General features: G+C 37.8%; 2 protein-coding genes across 5 annotated transcripts in view; one reads left to right on the top strand and one right to left on the bottom strand.

Moving 5' to 3' along the window:
* shtn3 (shootin 3) overlaps positions 1-4,309 on the bottom strand; it is a 31,884-nt gene extending 27,575 nt beyond the window's left edge. The window contains exon 1 of one of the 3 annotated variants that reach the window (XM_037078239.1): positions 3,762-4,309. In XM_037078239.1, coding sequence (XP_036934134.1) covers positions 3,762-3,833 — 72 coding nt within the window. In that variant the 5' untranslated portion in view covers positions 3,834-4,309. Of the gene's footprint in view, positions 1-2,297; positions 2,434-3,761 lie in introns of those variants that run through there. The other 2 variants (XM_037078240.1, XM_037078242.1) reach the window with 2 other exon arrangements.
* Positions 4,310-5,667: 1,358 nt separating this feature from the next.
* gm2a (GM2 ganglioside activator) lies at positions 5,668-11,215 on the top strand. 2 transcript variants are annotated; one of them, XM_037077857.1, is made up of 6 exons: positions 6,897-6,966; positions 7,124-7,276; positions 7,462-7,598; positions 7,966-8,026; positions 8,953-9,135; positions 9,256-11,215. In XM_037077857.1, the coding sequence occupies exons 3-6, from the start codon at positions 7,564-7,566 to the stop codon at positions 9,409-9,411; spliced, it is 435 nt and encodes a 144-aa protein (XP_036933752.1). In that variant the 5' UTR covers positions 6,897-6,966; positions 7,124-7,276; positions 7,462-7,563; the 3' UTR covers positions 9,412-11,215. The 2 variants fall into 2 exon arrangements, with proteins under 2 accessions (XP_036933751.1, XP_036933752.1); XM_037077856.1 differs by lacking the exons at positions 6,897-6,966; positions 7,462-7,598; positions 7,966-8,026 and adding an exon at positions 5,668-5,923.
* The last annotated feature ends 12,667 nt before the right edge of the window (positions 11,216-23,882 follow it).

Here is a 23,882-nt window from a genome sequence, read left to right as displayed (position 1 = left end):
GCAACTCATCAGGAAGTGTTCCCGTTATTCTAAATCTGGAACAGAGCTGCTACATGTGTCACATCCTAGCTCTCGGTTAGACAAAGAGGGAAGACGTGAGCTGTGACACAATTTCTCTCTTTTATTTTTATTCTTAGCGACAGAGAAGATGTACTACGAGTACACCAAACAAATATGTTTGAGAAAAGATTTTGCTACAGTGCGGTGGACACAACCGGTGTGTCCTTTGTGGCTTTTTGTATCCCATGAGCTGTTCAGTGATGCATTCAGGCTATCTTTGTCCCACTGGTAAAGTCGGGAAAAATCCCAGTGACCAAACTGTATTTAGCAGGCATGCAGGTGGTCATTAGTCACCAGTAAATACATCAGACCAAGCTGAGCAAAGAAGAAGTCACTGCTGTTTGTTCATCACAGGCTGATTCACACAAACAAAAACAACTCAAACTGTATCTACATATAGATGAGACTGTGCATGCTTACTGTCACGTTGTAACACTGACAACTTTAATTCATTAGTCCCATTCATGTTCAAGGGCATCTGAGGGCAACTTGCAGGTGATAGGTAAGCTTTGGACTTCATGAGTTTACATGGAGTACCTGAACACATCATCAGTTACGCCCCGTTAGTACCTGATATTAACTTGTGGTCAATATCTCGAAATGGCATTTGATCATTAATGATCACATGTATTTCCCTCTGGAATTAAGAGCTGTTGTGTCACCTTAAGTGCGCAACTCGTCACAAACGACAAAAACGGGCATTAATTACAGGTCATTTTTTGTGAGGGAACGTTTGCTGTAGGGCTGCAACTAATGATTACTTTCCTTGCTGATTAATCTGTTGATTATTTTCTTGATTAATCAATGACTTATTTCATCAAAAAAATGCTCTCAACCCAAATATGTTCGGTTTACGGAGGAGGAAAGACAGCAGGAAATACTCACATTTAAGAAGCTTGAATCCGAGAATTTTGACAAATTATCACCAACTTTTTTTTTTAACAGTTGACAACTCATTGATTAACTGCTGCAGCTCTAGCTTGCAATCTACTGCCAACCTTACTCAAGCTAGCAAGAAGAGGGAAAGCCAGGCGACCTTTCAACCTGCTGGCTGGATTATTTTGAGTATGAGGTCATGCTGTATGGATTGCATTAACACCTGAGTGAGATCTGATCCTCAGTATTCTGCTTGTATTAACACCTGACGTTAACATGAATTCTATCTCGTCCAGACACAGATTGCATGCTGATGCCAGGTGTAACTGTCACATCTGATCCTGCTTCTTGCATCACCTCCAACCTTCTTAAAATCAGACTAGCACAATCTGATTTAATTATGTGAAAAGCACTTAGTACATGATAAAGATGTAGGCAAACCTCACACACCCTTCGTCTGATGTTTACTAAGTGTGCAGTCATGACAGATGTTCTGAATGTATTCTGACATTTAAAATAATAGTGTTCGACCTGATGGGGATGTGGATTCTTAATGTTACTATTTGAGTCTCTGAGAGGGCGCAACTGCGACAAAACCGAGACGATATTCACAGATAAAAGGACAAAAAGGACGTCAGCACCCAGCTCTGTCTCAGTCTCTCTCCTCCAGCAGCAGCAGGAAGCACTTGGCCCACTTTCTCCCAGCTCTACCTGCAGTCTCACACACTGTCAGCTCAGATTTCCCTGAGGAGCCCAGCGAGGGCAAAGGGTTCACTGGCGGACTGGCAGGCACTGATGCTGCTGGGGTGAGCGGTTCAATTCCCTTTGCTGCTCAGTGAGTACAGGGATGCGCGACAGCTCGTTATCTTTTAAATACAAACGTATAAATCCCCACACAATTAAACTGACTGCACAGGCCGACATCTGCTGCTGGAAGTCATTTCAAACTGCAAAATCAATCATGAATGTCACCATTGTGAGGTAACAAAGCTTTGTTAGCTGTGCTGCTCCTGTTTTATGTTTGCTAAATGTTTTATGCTAGCTAGCTGTGAAGCTAATTATCATTCTCTTTTGGAACTTTTTATACCAGCCATGATTCATCATAGTTTGCTGGCATGATGTCCAGGCTTGAAACTTTATATAAGGATTTTCTGCAACATCACTGGAGTGAATGAAGGGGAACAAGAGCCACTCAGGACATGCATCACTTTTAAGCAATTAAGTAACAGTTAAGTTATAGTTTCAGAGCTATTGCACATCATCTAAATAAATCTGTACTGATGCACCTAACAGTGATACGCAACTTCAAATGTGACACCAAAAAACACAAAAAAATATTTTATCCACTGAGATAATCTTACCTCAAGTCAATTTACAAGCTTTCCACTGCGTTCAAGGAAGTAAATCCTGCAGGCTCAGGTGTGACAAAGCTGTGCGTGGAGCTTCGATGACACACCTGAGCCAGCAGGAATAAAATGTAAGTGACAGATCTGAAAGCCCACACACCAGGTGGAATGATTGCACCCGGGTAGTCCCTTCCTGTTCGCAAGATCGGAGCCAGCAGCAGATTTAGATTTAGAGGTGCTAGCAAAGCCTTCTGGGAGTTGAAGTTTTTGAGCAGTCTGATTTTTATCTGTCTTTATGATACTCAGTGACTGGAGCAAGACTTTAAAAGGGTTGGGCAACAAGGGTGTCCACTTCTTTATATACAGGCTCCAGTGGTTGGGGGTTCAATTCCCAGTATCTCAGTAGCAAGATACAGGCACAAACTAGAGCAAGGCAGGGCTACTTGTTTTATTCCCCTCTTTGTAGAACAATGGATGAGGCAAGGCACTAACTCTGACTGGTGGAAGGCAATCCTAGGTTAAAGGTTCCATTCCCAATGTAATGCAAACATAAACACAACGGTGTCAGGTGTTTAGAGGTCAATGGGCAGAGCAAGGCATTATCATACTTTGATGGTTGGGGGGATCCATTCCCAGTGACTACACGGCAAGAACAAGATACTGACATTGGTTTAGATCTGTTGCCAACTAAACAAGTAGGAATAAGACGTAAAGAGCAGGAGTAAGGCATTATGAAACATGTGAGGGTGGAGGGTTCAACTCCCTGTTTAAAGCATTACAAACTGCAGGTTTAGGGCTTTGATTTTGTCCTTGTATCTCAAAGGGTGGAGACATAGCCACTAACAAGTGTGATGCATTCAATTCCTTAGGTAATTACATGGACAAAGCAAGGCACTATCACTAAGAGGAGTAGTGAGTTGAATTCCCAGTATGCTAACTACTTATATTGGGATGTCTGGGATAAAACCATCCATCCAACAGCAGATTGGAGGCAGTTGAACTCATGAAGGTTTATTGAGACAGACACATTTCTGTTAAATATCAGATGAAACCTGAGGCGAGGCTTTTCCCCCTCTGAGGATGTGAAAGGGATGAATTAACACTGTCAGCACATTTCTCTCTACAGAAGGATCAAATTCATTTTCTTTAAAAAAAAAAAATAATAAAAAAAAAAATCTCATAATCAAACCTACACAATCCAGCACTGATATAAATATAAAGTGTAATTTCTGCTCTCCTCTCCCGAAATGGCGAGAGGAGCGACACATTTAGGGAGGGGTCCGGCTCTTTCATGTCTACAATAACCTCCTGGAGAAGCCGGCCGGCGAATCTTACCGGCTCAAAATCAGCCTGCAAAACCCCCCATTGAGCCGGAGAGAGTAGACGCATCCTTTAGGAAACCTTTAGAGTGATTTGCATGCAGAATAAAGCAGATTGGGAGCAAACATTTGAGCTGTTTTACGCTTCTTATCGGTTTACCTCTGTTTGCATGTGCGTGTCCCTCTCCCCCTCACATCCCTCCATCTGCACGGACGCTGAGCAGGGGAGCATTTTTCCAGAAGAGTGATAAAATAGTCCAATTTCCGTCTTCTTCCACGGTTATTTAATAGAAACTACACAGCGGTTGCGTTCTAGTAGCACATGTCTGGTTCCGATCCCATTTTCTCTTCTTCTTCCAGGCACATGGGATGATGGAGAGGAGCTCGGTGCGCTGCTGCTGCTGCTGCTGCTGCTCCTCCTTTCACTGACAGCATCATCTGGCTCCCCCTGAACCCCTCCTCTCTCCTCTTCCTCCTGCCTCCTCTTCCTCCTGCCTCAGTGCTGCGGGCAGTCCGACTGAACCATTTTTGGAAATGTTCTCACAGAATTTAAATAATTCGTCTTATAATCAAATTTGGTTCCACATCTCCACCTGAGCAACAACATCATCATATAAAATCACACTAGAGAGATTTTTTTTTTTGTCACTTTTGAGATCCCCACCAACGGAGTCGGGGTGCGTTCAAGTGTTGCCGGGAGAGTCCGACATTTGCATACGAGCGTTGCATTCAATGTCCGCGATCGAAAATAAGGAATAACATGATCACAGTCATGAATGCATATTTAAATTAAAACAGTTCAATTATCTTTTTATTGTCCTTGTATGTTATTGATTTTTATGTGCAGACTGAATGTTTTTTCAAAGCTCGCTTTTTTTGCCGTGTTGTTATCCTACCTAAGAGCAAACGGTCTTAAAATCATAAAATAACAACCAGACTGTAAAAGTACTCCTACAACTATTATTATTATTATTATTATTATTATTATTATTATTATTATTATTATTATTATGACTGTTGTTGTTGTTATTTGCATATAGTTGCCTATAATATGATTGTTTGAAGTGTATTTAAATGTAGATTCGGTTAAATAAAACATTTTTTCTCCCTGCAGAGATCTCAGATCAGCTGCAAAGGTCAGTGTTTGACACTGAGCTCTGTGGACATTGTGTGTGTGTGTGTGTGTGTGTGTGTGTGTGTGTGTGTGAGAGAGAGAGAGAGGTTTCTGGTGTGTGTCAAAATAGCTGTATTACAGCGACATCTAGTGGCATTAACTTGTAAATACAGATGATTCTCAACCATCGACAAGACATAGATAATAATAAATCAGATTTATTTATGTAGCCCAAAATCAAAACCACATTGCAACAAAATCACAATTTACAAAACACATGTGACAGAGTCACAGGACATCCTCTCCACCTCCTCCTCTATATTTCAGAGCACAAATGAATTAGATGCAATCAATAAAACAAATTAAATAATTAAAAATGTTTCGAAATTAAAGGTCATTTAAAAGCTCATCAAAGAGGATTTGATTTTTAACCTTTACTCAATAGAGGAGTCAGTGCAAAATCAGATATCAGAGATAAGATAGAGATTATAGTGATGATATAGTTTTTAGGGATAAAAGCGTAGATGAATATTTCAGTTCAATGTTCCTCTGTTCTATACAGTTAAATAAAGTTTAAAGAGAGGGGAAATAATCTGTCCCCAGTGATTATAATATAAAGATAAACAGATATTTTTGGCAGGTATATGGAGGAGGAAAGCTTGTATAGGGGTGTTCTTATTTATTTCGTAACACTGGGATGATGTTTGGATTGTAAATAAACTGAAATTGTAAAATCCAGTCACTCATGCAGTTTAGGGTTACACATTGAGGAGTGACAAAGGGGCAGGAATGTATAAGTTTTACTTTTTGGTTCAAAAGAAAATTCTTTAGCAATCCATTCTGCATGAAGGCTAATAGTAAAAACAACCAAACGTTTATTTCCAGACAGAAACTGTGGAAACACTGAGACCAAAGTCACGTGATGTGGTAGCGACGCCACGTGACAGTGTGGGTCATTGCGGAAGTAAATACGGAAGTGTCTCCAGCAGCGGACCAAGAGACTTCTGCAGGGTCAGTTTTCTCTCAGTTTAACGGCTCACAGTCTTCACAGAGGTTGGACTCTCCTCCGGGTTGTGTTCTAATCTTCACCCAGAGACAAAACGATGGATAACCTAACAGCTGTGACGGTGACTGTGTGCCTGGTGGCATTTTTAACTCAGGTGAACTGCAGCAGTTCGTCCGGACTGAAGAGGGTCACCAAGGCTCAGGTGAGTCCGGTACTGCTGATGTTACTAACTAATATAATAACACTGATATATTATTGCACTGATCTCTTCATATGTCCTTTAAACTGTAACTTGAACCTGAAGCGACTGTTTCCAAATAACATCATTTAACAGAAGAAGTTGAGATCTCACAATGAGCATTTCCTGGTGCTTTGATCCTGGTTTCTATTTTATGGATTAATTTGTTGTTTTACTACTACTAAAAATGTTTAGGAGAAGAAGACGTTCCATCTCTATAACACTAATAACTTGCATTCAGATAGAATTTACATAGACATAAGATCAGATAAAAACAAAGATAAATATCTTATTTATAAGAGGCATTGAAGAGGAGTGATTTGCATAAGGCCCATGCTGACTGTGTTCACTCATGTTTCAAGTCTGTGCAGGTTGATTTTCATATGGTCTGGAAATGAACCAAACACAGACAAGAAGGTTGTCTGAAGGAACATATTCAAACGTGTTAAATACACTGACAGGACTTGGATAAGAGTTGGTACACTAATGTAAAATATCTAGTATTTGCAGTAAATAGCCAAAGAGCGTGTAAATGCTGGTTTGTGTTGTCAGATTCGGCATGTTTATTCATTTATATTTCTTCTTTGTTTGTGTGTTTTGGCTTCTGAGCTGTGCCAGAGTTGACTTCAAGCTAATTTACATCCTTAGTCTCTGTGCAGGAGACAAAAAAACATATCTGTTAGACAAAACACACTGACAGAAAAAACCCAGGACAAAACAATATGGATTCACTATATGTCAATGAAACAACACGATTTCACGAGATTCATCAAACTTAAAAGGCTCTTTAAAAATGAGATGTGAGATGGAATTGTGTGATTTGTTAGTTCAAATCTGACTGATTTGCTCTGGGATTGTTTGAATGTTTTTTGTTCTTTTGTTTGTTTTGCTCTTGTTTCTGTTTGATCTGTTGTTGTTTAATGAGATGGTTGTCATGGAAACTGATTGAATAGTTTTGTTTTGTTTTTTCAATAATAAAGCCTGCTGGTAAAATATAGACAAAGGAGGTAGGACTAGGTTTTTTTTAACTTCTCTTTAGTGCTTTTCAAACATGGAATGCCTTATTTGAATAATTTGCTAGAACTTTATAATTTTATTCTATTTTAAACTAGTGCAAAATTAATACAATAAGAGTGCTGACCCTGTTGTTTTTGTCATGGACAGTTTTTTGGTTTTGACTGGAAGAACTGCGGGCAACCAGATGTTCCAGCTGTGCTGAAGACTCTGACAGTGTCTCCAGATCCCATCGCCATCCCAGGAGACCTGACGGCCTCGGCCTCTGGATCCACATCTGTCGAGCTCAGCGTTCCCCTCTCTGTGAGTACATATAAAGTACTAACGTCTCCACCAAGTCACTTGACTGTATTCCATCATGAAATGCTGTTGTTAAGTCAGATGCCTCAGGCTCTGGACAAAGTGAGATAGTAGGGTTACTGGGAAAAGGCAGAAATGTCTGCAGTTGCTGTAGTGATCATTAAGACACTGGTATTCCTCCATTGCAGATAAGTGTGTCTGAGCCAAACAGAGCTGTAATCAGCAGTGTGCTGATTATGTCTTGTCTGTGTTGAGTGAGCAGCTTGTTGTCGTGTGAAGCAGAAAGAGGCATGTCTGGATCTGCTGCTGATCCTGTGAGCTTCATGTGAGCAGATCAGACTCTGTGCCACAAACAGAGCTGGGATCAGTTCCAGATGAAGAGGATTTTAACTGTTTATGTTTTGTTATTGTATTTTTTAATTAAAAAACAAACAAACAAACAAACAAAACTGACTGGAAAACAGATTACAGTTGATAAAGGGCTTTATGCCTTTGATTTGATTTTACAAATCATGTTTTAACTTGTATGAGCTTGAAAACAATTCTCTTATTAGTCATGGTATTTATATCCTTCTCATATTAATTAAGACCCATTCCATTAATTTAATACTCCACATATATCTGACAATAAAATGTTTGCAGAATGCCCCTTCTTGTTTTCAGATCTGAGAATTCCCCCTTCTTTTCCCCAGTGATGACCTCGGATCCTGGTTGTCTATCTCAGGACAGAGCAGGAGTAGGTTTATGAGCCGGGTAAGACTCTTGAGGTCTTGCTCATCACTAATTCACGTGTATTTTGACACTTATTAATCAGCACAGGTTCTACTAGTGAATGAAGAAAACTTAATTTTGAGTTACTTGTACTTGTTAGCTGTTTTGTGACATGGGACTAGATCATATTTATTAAGGTTTGGTCACCTTTTTGAAGGTCCCTGCCACAGGATCTCCAACAGCTATCACGATCATACTGTAGGAAGTTAACAAATCACAGATACAGGCTTTAAAGACAAGCAGTAAAATCTCCTGACAGCAGGCGTTGTATCAGCTGCAGTCTGTGAATTTTATGGCAGCTAATTTCAGAATACAATACACTGCATTTGTCATAGTGATCGAGCAGTTATTGGAGAAGAGAAGAGAAGAAAAGAGAGAAATAATGTAATGTCATGTTTGTTTGCTTCAAAGTTGAACTAAGTGAGTCAACATTTGGAAAAATCTTCTTATATAATAAACTGGACTGAAGATTACAACTGTAAACAATCAGCTGTGTGTCTAAGTGATGTCAAATCTGATCAGATGGTCTTATAACTGTCTGTAATCTGATAATACACTGCAGTGAGTCATTGTGTGTGTTCACAGACTTTCGAAAAGAATCCATTTACAAACATTGATTTGATATATAAGCAATATATTTATTCAATTGTCTTTATTAACTCTGATTAGAAACAACATTCATGTATTTAAAGTGTTGGGATGCTCCTCACCTCTTTCTTTGCAGTGGAAACTAAAGGACAAAATAATGGAGTGTTGTGCAGCATCTTAGCCAGTTGTGTCCTTCAGCAGTTTTCTCTTTTTTGAAATAGTTTGAACCAGGGTTGAAATAATTTGGAAAAGGATCTCAGAGGAGCTATCAAAGACCTTCAAACATTGTTGCCCCCTCTTCCTCTTTCACTGCTCCTCAGCTGAACGTGACCCTGGAGAAGGAGGTGGCAGGTTTCTGGGTGAAGGTTCCCTGTCTGGATGAGCTGGGCAGCTGTCACTATAAAGACGCCTGTGATGTCCTGAACCAGCTGATCCCTCCGGGTCAGGACTGTCCTGAACCGCTGCACACCTACGGCTTGCCCTGTCGCTGCCCCTTCAAAGCTGTGAGTCTTTTTACTTGTTCGGATACATGAACGTCTGTTTTCTTGCTTCTTACCAATGATTACAGGAACTGTATCATCAGAGCGCCTCTGATCTTTGAGATCTCCTGTGTGTCTCCTAAGGGCTCGTACTCTCTGCCTAAGTCCGACTTCCACCTGCCCGACATGGATCTGCCCTACTGGCTGACTAACGGGAACTACCGTGTGCAGGGCATCCTGGGTAGCCAGGACAAAGAGCTGGGCTGCCTCAAAGTGGCTCTGTCTCTTCACTCTGACTGAACCAACAACAGAAACTGTCAGGTTCAAGTTTTATTTACTTGCACTGAAAAATCACTTATAATTGGGAAATGAAAGCAGAAGTTGCACACAGTTCAAAGTCTAATAAACCTCACAGAAGGTTCACAAAAGGTTGGGATGACAATGAGAAAAACAAGATGGCATTTATCTGGTTCTAATGCTGCCATCATTTTCCCGCTTGTTTTGGCTACTGACTCTTTGCAGAATATTACAACCACTTTGCATGGAAGTGAAGCTTTTCCTGTTTACTCCAGATCCACCTGAGCCACCAGGCAGCATCTTTTTTATTCTTTATGTATTTTAATGCTTCACTTTACCTGCTGGTGGCATCTGAGTGACAGACATGTGTCACAAGCTGAGATTTTACCGAAACTGAAGAAAAATTATAAGTGCTTCATGACTAGCGGATAAGAATTTCACAGTCACATATTTCTGAGAAAAGCTGTTGCTATGTCCTTTTTTCAATATGTGATCTCAAAAAAGTTTTTTGCAGGAAGTCCTACATATTTTGAAACTGATAATCAAAAACTTCCAAGCCGCTCCCGCTACAGTGCTGCAACCTTCATTCATCCGGTAAAAACAGAAAACTTTTTTTTTTTCAGCTGCATTTTACACTCTTTTAAGTCTTGCACAATGTCAGTGGCACCTTGGCACAGAGAGCAAAATGTTTGGAATTAGATTTTAACCAACATGTTTCTGTTTTCAACAAGAAGAAAGACACTGAACTGCTGACAGTCAGGGCAGTCAATCCAACAGATCAGGAGCCTCTTAAGGCCCAAATAGATTAATCATCACATGCGTTTTGTTCAGTTTTTTACTGAGCTAAAACTAGAACTGAACTACTACAAGTTACTGAAATATAATTTATTTGAATATAAAAGCTAGACTCCAAACGTCTGTAGCTCAGAAAACACAAACAAATGTAAATGATTGAAATAATTGATATTTCACCGAACAATATTTGATTTTTTTTTTTCAATTTATGCACAATTGCAAGTGCTATGAGCCCAAAGGAGCAAATGACTGAGGACAGAGTTACAACATGATAATTGAATGAATGTACGAAATTGACATATTAAAAATAATTATTTTAAGTTTCGTGTGAATTCACAATTATGGAAAACAAAGTGAAACAGTTTTGAATTTCTTTTAACATATAAATAGATGTTTAATACCACTTACATTAGAATATACACTGTATTATGTTTCCAGGGCTCTAAGATTAGTGAAAAAGTCTATCCAAGAAAACACAAAAACACTATATGCCTTTTGAAAAATCATTTTAATCTATTTTTTAAGTTGTGAACAAGATAGAGAGAAAATCCAAGGACTCTATATGCCAAGGTATACATTGTTTGCCTTCTCGTCGGTTGGAAAGCTTTAGTTGAATTGTTTTGTGAATAAAAGTCAAAGCAGATTCTACCTTCAAATAAATCATGTCTCCAGTGGTTAAAATTAAAGGAGAGTTTAGGTCAAGTTTGACATTTGTTCCACTCTTAAGGGGAATGATCAAAGTTGAAGAGTGACCAGGAGAGGGAGAGATTTTATTGAATTGTATTCATCTCCTCACACAAACCTCCACGTGTCTCGCTGCTGAGTCACATTCGGGTCCATCCTGCTGATGTTTCAGACCACAGGAACATTTGTTTTTGTGGGAAGTGAAAGTGATGATTTGGCTATTAGAACAATCTGCTGACTTCTCTGATGACATGCTGTTTTTAACATGTTTTTACAGTAATAATGCTCATTGTTCATTCTTACATGCTTTTCTGTGGCGCTGAGATTTGTTTTTTAAAAAGAGCCTTTAGTTCTCTGCCTCAATCATTGTTTGATCTTTATCTTAAAAAAAAAAAAAAAAGTAGAAATATAAAAAGGGTTTGCTGGGAACTAAGCTCATCCAGTTCATGTATGTAGTGTAACTGATGGTAACAAATGTATAAGAGATGTTATTCCATATTTCTTTCATGTTTTTTTTTTTTTTTTTAAGATTATTTGTTGTTTTTTATCAAGTGCCTGATTTGATCTTCAGGATGAAGAACTTGTATCTGCAGAGCACAATAAAATGAATTGGAGTTGAAAAGAAATGTTTAAACACACAAAGTTAACTGGTCAGTGATGATATTAGATCATTCTGATTTTAATTTGCCAAAAAATTGCCAGATGTTTGTTTTCTGCAGTGTTAACGACATGATGGGATCAGTTTCCACACAGTGTACAGTTTGTATTAATAAACATTATGCAATAAAATGTGTTTTTTTCATGTGTAAAGTTACTTTAATGTTCATAATATAAAAGCTAATTGTTCTGACATGAACTGAGAGAAATGCCTTCCACTTTAAGTTTCCTTTTCCAGGTTTAAGTTTAACCAGTGATTAGTTGCAGTGTAATATGGAAGAGGGGAAGTGGAAACAGGATCAGACTGTCAGTATGATTTTATCCTTATTGTGTTTGATTATTAATTTTTTATACACGGGGTCTCAACTTACAACTAAACAGCAGGACAATAAACCTAAGTCAGCAGTTAGGAGATTTTGTTTTCTACTTTATTGGCCTCAATAAGTCAACTGTTGGAGTTTCGCTGGAGAAAACCAGACTGAACTCGCAAATCCTTTAAAACAAACAGGAAGTGAAGCTTCACTGAACAAACAGGTTGCCTCCTCTTTTTGGAAAAAAGTGAGAGAATAATGAAGCCTAAAAACATGAAATACTTTACTGCTACTATCTCAGTACTCATCCTACTTTTAACATAATACAGTAATCAGTGTTCTGTTAATTAATTCTATGATCAATATGTAATACATCTTACTGATCATATGAAATAAATCATCTCATGTATCTGTGATGAGTACAAAGGACAAGCAGGGTAGATCACAATGAATCAGCAGCTCCACATTTCACCACAGGGTGGCAGCATTTCCTCTGAAAATAATCCAGTGACTACACACTAAATTATTCTCTTAGACTCTTAACAGTACAAATACTGTTATTTCTGCAGTTACTGCACCTTCTGCCACTGGACATATTACTACTAAACTATATGCAACCATGAAAACAGCACTAGACCAGAGTAAAACACAACACTTCAAAGCTGTTGTCATTGATCAAGTTTCTGTCTGCAGCAAACGCAAAATAAATGTAAAATACACAACTTAAATAAATCATAATAATACTAAATGTCCTGGTTTCTTTAAGACGAAGACATTTTAGTGTAAAATCAGTTCTCAGGTTGCTGCAGCAGTGAATGTTAACAGGAAGCAGCCAAGAAAACAGAAAACAAAAGGAGGAAAGTGAGGAATTACACACGGAGGAGCAAACACATCCACACAGCCAGGACGTGAAGTCAAGCAGCTGGATGTGACTGAAGAGCTGTGTGTACTAGTTTCTTGTATGAGGCAGTTCCCCTTGATGCTCACTGAAGAGGTTTTAACAGTGTGGAGTAATATAGAAAATGAATTAGAGAATCAGGATCACGTGTTTACAGCCTCGTGTGGATCCTTTGAACCTGCTGATGAAAATCAGCTGCCGGCGTCTGCTAACGTTCATTAACTGTTTCTGTTGTGGTTCCATCAGAGATGAAAGACTGACTGAACCTCCGGGGAAGAAAAAAACCTCAGCAGCCAATTAGCTTTTTTCTTCATAAGGACGCTTTCACATCTGACCCCTGCTCATTTGAGTATGTGTTGAGAACAGAACTTTAACAGTAATGCTGACCTTCCTGTTAGCATCAATACTTGAAGTAAAACCAAAAAAAAAAAAAACAAACAAAAAAAATACACAATGTACACACCATGTGTTATTAATCCAAATTAAAAGTTCTCGTTTAGTGTTCCAGGTATTTCTCGAAGGAGAACTCAAACAAGTGATAAACAGATAGATATGTATGCAGTTTGAATACAGTGACACAGCTGCAGGGCACTTCTCTTAATCTCAGACAGGAAGTGCAGTGCTCTAGCAGCTGCAGCGTTTTAACCAGAGAGAAGCATGTGGACACCAGACATACATACACACATGCACATTTATAATACACTTGGTTTATAATGTCATTTCTTATACCTGCATTGTGTGATCGAGGCCATGAGAGGGCAGAAATATTCACACTGCTCTGCACCTGAGCAAAACACATTGCAGAGACCGTCAGCAAAGTCAAGGGATGAAGAGTTGTATCACAAGTTATCATTGAAATCATGGATTAAACATGGATACGACGATGCTGCCCAGCCTTGCTTACATTTTTGGACACCTCTCTGACTCTTCCTATTCTCAATTTTTGATCTATGGTGGTTTTAGAAAAAAAGGAGAGATGCACCATCTAGTGGAGTTTGCAGGATAGAGGCCTAGGAACACACGTTTGGGATGTTAAGTTCAGACTGGTGGAGTGAGGCAGATGTACAGCTCGCTCCATACTGTGGGGGTGAAGGTGAAGGAAAGTAGTTTTCTGTGTCTAGTCGGCTCTGGCAAGTGAGCTGGAAACAACAACATATATTGCTGACTGGGCTGACTATCTTTCTATTTTCCCTTTATTTGTTTGTTGTCATCCATGTGTGTGCTTCCCCCATCTACTTCTTAACTTTGGCCAGGCTGAATCCACATTAGTCAGAGAAAGTTTAAGGTGTGTTGGGATTTTAAATGGTTTGCAATCATGTGTGTGAAACTTTGAAATATGTTGACTTGCTAAGTGTGTAAGACTTATTGATTACTGTGTGCTCTGGTGTGCTCTTGGAATTTAGCCTCTTCTCTGTTAGTGATAGCTGAAATGCCAGCTGTGAGGAGGTTAATGTGGGCGGCATGAATTCAGCTGAACTTTTGTAATAAAAGCACTTTAACATCCACCTCCGAGATTTCTAATTCCTTATGCTCTTGCAATGGGTGTAACATTTCCAAAACTTTCCTTGAAGTAAACCTGGGAGCTAGAAAACATTTTTGTTTTTTTCACAGGCTGAGTAGTTTTCATTGGACTGAATAGGCCCCATCTTTGCATTTGGTATCTAGTTGTTTGTATAAATCTATTATTTAAAAAAAATATGATTTTTAAAAAAACAAAACCTCTGCTGTCTCCTCTGAACAGGTTCTTTTGAAACTGAGGAGACATGTTTCTGTATTTAAACATCACTTTCAGCCCTACCACTGACTATTAGCGCTGAGATACTTTAAACACTCCCTGGTCTGTGAGATTATTTTGTAAATCTAATAACAGTGCAATAATTCTGATCATGAGTTAATTTCCAGTATTAGAAACATGAAAGTGTCTGCATTCACTAAGATGTGCTAAAGTGACTTTTGAATGAAATGAAATCAAAGTCCATTTTTATTTCTTTTATTTTTTAGCTCCACTTCACAGTTTGACTTGCAAAATCAAATTAGAGTCGAAGTGCTGAGTTTGCTAACATCATCAGAGCATGACTGACTTTAAACTGGTTTTATCTGGATGTTTCTGTCTCAGTTTCTGTGTACAATTTATTAAGTTACAGAAGAAGAAGAAATCTGATTTTGAACTACAGTAGTAACCTTTAATAGTTTCATTTCAGTACACAAACAAAATTCATAATTTTGCTTAGTAATCATAGAAAAAAAATGAGCTCCTTCTATCTCCAGAATTTCCTTAAGAATCATCATGTATCACAGTAATCAGGTGACAGTTGTCTGTGCAGTCATGGGTATATTGCAAACAGGAATGACTAATGGTTAATTTGGCACTACTCTGTCACTAATGACAGTTATACTGTTTTCATTCAGCTGAACTGTCAATATTTACTTCTGATTGGTCAAATTAAACCACAAGCACCCCTCAAAACAGAAAAGGGCAGGCACTTTGAAGAAATACTTACCATCTATTACATACTAATTTCAACCAATCAGATCAAGAGTAAGAGAGCGCTGACAGCAAGTGACTCTGTGCCAGTTGGTAAATCAAACTCTCACAGAAGTCATTTGAGAGAAGAGGGCAAGATTACATGAAAAGCAAAGAACTGTTTACCGTGGTTACTGATGCGTTTCCATGGTTTCTTTAGTTCTAACATTTCAGCATTCTAGAACTGGTTACCATGGTTACTGATGCATTTCCATGGTTACCTTAGTTCTAACATTTCAGCATTCTAGAACTGGTTACCATGCGTGTATTCTCAGCAGCTGGCCTAACTGCTAATAGGCTGCGCACTTGACTTATTCCTGAAAATGTTGATATGCTGATATTCTTGAACAAAAATAGATAGGACTATCTATGCAATGAGGAGCACTAGGGGTGTTTTTGTTTTGTTTTACGAAGACAGACACATCTATTATGAGGCAGCCGATATTTTAAGTTAACTAGAGCTACGACAGTCCAGTCTTGGGGCCCGTTGCACAAAACTAGGATTAAGACATCCAGGATAAGTGACTGAGCTGAGCTCAATGAATCCAAAACAAGAGCGTCCAGGCTTAATTGGTTGCACAAAGACCAAGCCAGGATGAGCAGACACGGATTCATCAAGCTAGGTGAAACTAATCCTGGATAAGTATACAGCTCACGGCTCCCTCAGATAGACCCCACCACCGATCACAGATTCACTGATTACTTTTCCCCGTCTGAGGCAGAAATCCTCATGGAGGCATACAAGGAGGTAAAAGATATAATTAAAAAGAAAGAAGACACTGCCACAGCAATAAAGCAAAGAGAAAAAGCATTGCAAAGTATTGCTGACCGCCTGAATGCGTAAATAGTGCACAATTACACACTCACCGCTCCGCTGAAACATCAGAATTACAATCCAAATAGTTCATTCACATCTACAAAAACACAGTTGTACTCTGATTATGAATGAGTTGAATTTTAATTTATATAACACCTTTCAAAGGACAAGGAAAAAAAGATGGAAAACCTTGCACTGGAGTCCAAAATAAAAAAGAGGACAATTAGAAAATTGGACCTTGAAAAAAAAAAAAAAATACTTGAGTGGGAGGTGAGTTATGCCTTCAATGCACACTGTATCCTGACTGTAACACAATGTATTAATCATTATTCTCCTTTCCTCCCCCAGTTCCAAGAAGATGACACATCTTAAATAAAAAAAATAATAATAATAAAAGGTCAGCCCTTTATTAAGTCAAATGACATAGTTGGCCTATATGAAGGCCAAAAAGGTGTGCCCATTCCTGCGAGATGTTGTGGATGAGGAAGCACTTGTGCTCAGGAGAGCCTTCAGGCGAGAGAGGGTCTTCAGGGACCAGTTGGACCCACTGGCCTTCCCTGATGACCATCTGTATGAAAAGTACAGGTTTTCTGCAGATGGCATCAGGTATCTGTGCAGACTGCTGGGTCCCAGGATTAAACACCGCACAGCACGGAGCCATGAACTGAGTGTGGAGCAAATGGTTTGTGTGGCCTTGCGCCTTTGGAGGCTTCCTGTACTCAGTGGGGTATCCAGAACAGCTGAACAAGGCCACAATTTGCCGCACAATAAGGAGTGTGTGTCTGGCTATAAAAGCATTGTCAGATGTCTTCATCTCCTTCCCTGGCCACAGAAGACTCTGTGACATCAAAGAGGAGTTCTATAGGATTGCAGGTATATAAAAAAAAAGAGAATCTACAAGTTACAGGACACCTGTTAACAGTCATAGAAGCATACTCATTACTTTGTGTTACAGGTTTCCCCAATGTTATTGGTGCACTTAGAATTTGTGTTTTTTTTAATGTAATTTAAATTCATTTGCCCTCTTATGATGTTTGTGCTGTATACTGTGTGTGTACAAGCTTGTAGGGAGGCTACTGCATCCATTCATTTGTCTGTTCATTTGATGTGTATGGATTTGTCCTGCACTTATTTCAGTGTGCAGACATGCATGGTGTATTATATAGAGAACTTTGAATATGTATTTATCCTTGTGTTGTATAATATGCTTTGATTCTGTGCTTTCCATCTTGTAGACTCACTGTGTGACTTCAGTTTTGAAAGAAGCTGATAGTTTACCCGTTTTGCTTCATCCTTATTCAATAAAGGAACATAATGTTACACTTTGATGTGTATTTTTATTTATATGGGATGTGTATTTTATACAACGGAGTATTAGGGCCACACTGAGGAAGCAAGGAAAAGTCATAAATTTATGAGACTGGTTCTTTTTGCGGAAAAGATGCATTTTCTTGCATATTCTTTTAAAAGTCCTGATACTTATGACAACATGATGCTGATGTGCCACAACATTAAGTCTCTCCTTGTCTGTGAAACCTATACTGAAGTACAATTCCATGAAATGCTTCACAGCCCTCATTTTAACAACTCTCCTTCTCTAAAACAAGGGGTTATAATATTATGACTTTATTCTCGTAAATTTATGACTTAATTCTTAAGTCTGTGATTTTTATTTTTCCTCTGTGGCCCTAATATTCCATACTTTTATATATAGCCTTATAGTCTATGGGAAACTGTAAATTAACTAATGATAGCAACATCATCTAAAATCATAATTCATCACAATGTTATATGTGATAACAATGCGTAGTGGGCAGGAATAACTATTGGTTTCCGTTTGTGATGACTGCTGACTGAGATAAGGGATGCGATTAAATAGATCCTGGAACTTAGCCTGGTCTGGAGCAGGCTAGCTCCACAGAATAAATCCCCATGGTAACTTATACCATAACATATCCTACTGCCCCTATCCCGTTTTTAATGTAATCTATTATTATTATTATTATTATTATTATTATTATTATTATTATTATTATTATTATTATTATTATTTTGTGCAACCAGATCACGGAAAAGTTGACCCATGATAACCAAGATATCCTGGCTTAATCACTTATCCTAATTTTGTGCAATGGGCCCCTGGTACACTAATGTTACTGTGATATTGTCACATTTCGCAGTTTAAAGGGGATTATAAATGCTGCTAATAGTCCACATGGGTTAGATGACACTTTATTTACTTTTCAGAATTGATTTTATTTATTTTATTATGCTGCTAAGAGACAGTGCACTAATTTATTTTCACGTTAAAGTAGCCTACATGGTACTGTATTCTTCTATTAAGGAATGTGTTTTTTTTTATGATGCTGCTATTAATGTCGCAGATGAGAGAATGCCCAATTTATTTTCAGGTTAAGTAGCCTGTGTAATATTTTGATATTTTCTTTTCAGAATATGTTTGATATGCTACCATAATGTTATTCCCTGCCCTCAAGTGAGCCCAGAATAAATCTTTGATTAAGGAAAATGATTTGCATTTTTTCTTTATATCATAAGGAAGATAGCATTTTGTGTTACCTATACAGTAGATATAACCTATTCAGAGGGAAATTCAGCTTCTCAGAAAAATTGCTGGTTATCAATTAATTGGTCATCGATCGATAAGACGAAACAACTATCGATTAATGAATTACTATATAATTTACATCCCTTTTAATGACATGTTTTTATGGATATCTATGTGTTTCCGTGGCTTCTCTAGTTATATCACTTCAACATTCTAGAACTGGTTACCATGGTTACTTTAGTTGAAACCTTTCAACATTCTAGAACTGGTTACCATGGTTACTGTAGTTAAAACATTTCAGCATTCTAGAACTGGTTGCCATGGTTACTGAAATGTTTCCATGGATATCTGTGTTTCCATGGTTACTCAAGTATCATTTCACCATATGAGAACTGGTTACCATGCTTAGCAATATGTTTCCATGGTTACTCTAGTTATGTCATTTCAACATCCTAGAACTTGTTACCCTGGTTACTCTAATCGAAACATTTCAATATTCTAGAACTGGTGAAGATGGTTACCAAATTGTTTCCATGAATATCTATGTTTTTTTCCATAGTTACTATAAGTCTAACATTTCAACATTCTAGAAGTGGTTACCTTGGTTACTCCAGTTAAAACATTTCAACAGTCTAGAACTGATTACTATGTTTAGCGACATGTTTCCATGGATATCTATGTGTTTCCATGGTTACTCTAGTTAAAACATTTCAAGAGTCTAGAACTAGTTAACATGTTTACTCCAATTAAAACATTTCCAGATTGTAGAACTGGTTACCCTGGTTACTGACGTGTTTCCATGGCTATTTGTGTTTTTCCATGGTTATTCTAGTTATATCATTTCAATATCCTAGAACTGGTTACCATGGTTACTCTAGTAAAAACAGTTCAAAATTCTAGAACTGGTTACCATGGTTACCAACATGTTTCCATGGATATCCATGTGCTTCCATGGTTACTCTAATTATATCATTTCAACATTCTAGAACTAGTTTCCATGGTTACTCTAGTTAAAACATTTGAACATTCTAGAAGTGGTTACCATGCTTAGCGACATATTTCCATGGATATCTATGTGTTTCCATGGTTACTCTAGTTAAAACATTTCAGCATTCTCGAACTACTTACCATGGTTACTCTACTTAAAACATTTAAACATTCTAGAACTTGTTACAATGGTTACCAACATTGTTCCATGAACACCCATGTTTTTCCATAATTACTCTAGTTATTTCATTTCAACATTCTAGAACTGGTTACTGTGGTTATTCTAATTATATCAGTTCAACATTCTAGAACTGGTCACCATGCTTAGCGATATGTTTAAGTGAATATCTATGTGTTTCCATGGTTAATCTAGTAACATTTATTCAACATTCTAAAAGTAGTTACCATGTTTGCTCTTATTAATACATTTCAACATTCTAGAACTGGTTACCATGGTTACTGTAGTTCAAACATTTCAACATTCTAGAACTGGTTACTATGGTTATTCTCATTATAAAACATTTCATCATTACAGAACTGGTTAACATGGTTACTGACATGTTTCCATGGATACCTATGTGTTTCCATGCTTACTCTAGTTATATCATTTTTGCATTCTAGAAATGATTACCATGGTTACTCTAGTTAAAACATTTCATTATTCTAGAACTAGTTACCACGGTTACTCGAGTTGAAACATTTCAACGCTCTAGAAATGGTACTATGGTTACCGACATGTTATCATGGATATATATATACGTTTTCATGGTTACACTTGTTTTGTCTTGTTCAAACATTTCAACTTTCTAGAACTGGTTACCATGGTTATCAACATGTTTCCATGGATATTGTGTGTTTCCATGGTTATCCACATATTTCCACGGCTACTCTATTTATAACATTTCAACATTCTAAAACTGGTTACCATGGTTATTCTAGTTATAAAATCTCAAAATTCTAGAACTGTTACCATGGTTACTGATATGATAAAATTCAGTTGATGAACAATTCCTGTACACACAAATCAAACTCTTACAAAAGTCATTCATCAGAAGAGTGCAACATTACATGAAAAGCTCAGGAGGATCGTCAGTCAACATCACATCCTCGTCCATAGATATTCTAACAACTTTCGGACATGGTTACCCACGCGTTTCCATGGTTACTCTTGTTAAAGCATTTCAGCATTCTACAACTGCTGACCATGGGCACAGTTACTCTAAATATACCATTTCTCCATTCTTGAACAGTTTGCCATGGTTACCAATGTGTTTCCATGGCTACTCTAATTATAACATTTCAACATTCTGACATGGTTACTTATGCAACTCTATTGTTACTCTTCTTATACTATTTCAGCATTCTAGAGCTGGTTACTATGGTTTCCGATGTGTTTCCATGGTTAGTCTAGTTACAAAATTTCAACACTCTAGAAAATATCATGGAAACCAATGTGTTTCCATGGTTATCTATGCCTATTCATGGTTAATCTAGTTATGACATTTCAATGTTTTATATATAGTTACCATGGTTACCATTGTGTTAACATTGTCACAGGCGTGTTTCTATGGCTATGGATGTGTTTTCATTGTTACCAGTGTTTCTGTCTGTACCCACAAGTTGCCATGGTTACAGAAGTGTTGCAGACTCAGATCAGGACCAGACACCCAGTCCAAGCTCTCTGAGAAGATGAGGAACAACTCCCCATGACCTGAGATCAACCAAGAAGGAGCACAGGAAGAAACCTCTGGAAAGGCAATCCAAAGAGCAATCCCCTTTCCACTAGAATAGTTTTCTATACCACTTTTTCTTCTTTTTCTTCTTGGCTCTCAAGATCTTCCAGCTTGGACTTCATGGAGCTCTCTTTCTCCTCCCACTCTTGCTCCTTTTCCTGGAGAGTCTTTGACTTGTCCTCCTGCCACTCAATACGATAGCTGTCCAACTGCTGCTCAGTGTTTTTCAGAGTAGGCAGGAGGATGTTCTCCTGATCTCCTTGTAGAGGCATGGGCATCTGCTCTCTATCTCACCGCTCCACACGTTTGATGGCTCCTTTTAAAAATGCTTTATATTTTGAAAATGATCACCATCAAACATCATTTAAGTGGTCATCTGTGCTGCTGGTTAACATTATCCCAAAATGTACAGCACAAGCATGGCGAACAAGAAACACACATACAAAGACTCATATTTTACAAAGCCTGATACATATATATATATATATATATATATATATATATATATATATATATATATATATATATATATATATATATATATATATATATATATATATATATATATATATAACCATGGTTAAAATGGCAAAAAGAAGAGCCAGTAGCTAATCAGGTTATTGATCACAACAAGTCAGTAAATCCAAAATTGCCCCTGCAAACCCAAACAAACAAAAAAACTTTAAAAAAAAAAATAGTATATATATATATATATATATATACATTGTTATCTTAAAATAAGCCCACTTCCGCAGTTTGTATGACAGCAGAGAGCTCTCTTTTTAACAGACCCATCATGTTGGGAAACATTTCATTCCAGTCTCATCACTTCTCGACCCTGAATATAGTCTTTAAATCTGACCTTGACTCATTTTGACTCAAGCTGTTTCCATGCCCTGCTCATCCCATTGTTTTGCAACCACTTATTCATATGTTATAACTACTTACTTATTTCCATGTGCTTCTTTTATATGAAGCATTGTCAACGTTTTTTTTTTCTGCCTGGATAAATTCCTGAGTACTTCATTAAAGAGACTGAACCAGATTCTCTTTCATGGGGTCTTGTGCTCCAAGCACTTGCTGCTTCCAGAACCCTGACTCCAAAAAGAAAAGCCAGTAACTGATCAGGTTATCGATCACAACAAGTCAGTAAATCAAAAATTGCCCCTGCACACCAGTAAAAAGATCCTAGCAGACAGAAAACAAAAAAAAAACAAAAAACAAAAACCCCCCAACAAACAAACAAAAAAAAACTTTTTTAAATAGTACAATGAAAACCAGGGTATAGTGATTAGCTGTCAGGGTGATTACTGTGACTGATATTATCAGTATCAGTGTTTGTGGTTGCTGATAAAATAAAGACATTTAAACACACAGTACTTTACTCTGATGCAGCACCCTTTCTCTGTGAGTGGTCACACCTCTGTGGTCTCAGTGTCTCAGTGTGGTTTTGAATACCAGAAGATTTTGATAAAAGAATCCAGGGAAATACCAGAATCTTGATCCTGATATTCATCCCTGATACACACATATTTTGTGTGTGTGTGTGTGTGTGCGTGCTCGCGCGCACGCTCTGATGAGGTCAGTAGGTGTGGGTGAGAAGGAGGAAGATCCACAATCACAGGAAGAAACTATTAATCCTGCAGACATACACACAAAAATGTTAAGATGCTGCTGTTTCCTCCGTCTGCAGCTCAGTGTCGCCTTTATTTAACCAGTTCATTAACACGACTGTTAAATGATGACGGTATTATACAGATGTTCTCTTAAAATTAGCTGATTTGATTGTTTATTCCTGTGTCAGTTCTGCATGCAGTTGTCTTCATTCCAAACAAACAGGAAGAGTAAAATGCATCATCGCTTCATCTGCAGAGCAACAAGCTGCCAAACGTTATTTCATATAAACACAACACACAATATGAGACAGCAGATCAGGATGAGGATGTGGAACGTCAAGGAAGGAAGACGCCACAGAGATCACTGTCAGAGAGTGAGTGTAATAAACAGAATGATTAAATAATACATGTTGAAATCTAACATAAAACATCAACACACAACCTCAGATGTGACCCAGATTCTGAAACTTTGAAGGACATATCCACCCATGTTATGCCCAATAATGCTGGAGCAAATTACCTTTCTTCCAAACTCCCCTTAGCAAAAAGTAGTTTATTCAAGTGTGCTACAAGTATAGTTATTTTATACTAAAACTGAGGCAGTATACTTGAAGTGTACTTGTTATATACTATATTTTATATACTATTTTGTATACTGAGGTATACTTGGCTTATACTGAAAAGTATAAAGAATAGTCTAAGACTAAGTACATTAATACTTAGACTTACACTTATATTTTAATACCAAAGCTTATACTTGTACTTTAGTATACTGTAACGCCCCTTGTGGACTGTGGCTCAAAAACTCTTAGGTACTGTTGTTATTGGTGTAATTATGGATCATGAATGTGGTTGTGAATAAGATGAAGTGTAAGACGTTTGTGGG

Source organism: Acanthopagrus latus, chromosome 18 (assembly GCF_904848185.1).
Source record: "Acanthopagrus latus isolate v.2019 chromosome 18, fAcaLat1.1, whole genome shotgun sequence".
NCBI classification, from domain to species: domain Eukaryota; kingdom Metazoa; phylum Chordata; class Actinopteri; order Spariformes; family Sparidae; genus Acanthopagrus; species Acanthopagrus latus.
Note: the sequence above shows the minus strand (reverse complement) of the source record. Positions and strands in the feature narration are given on the sequence as shown.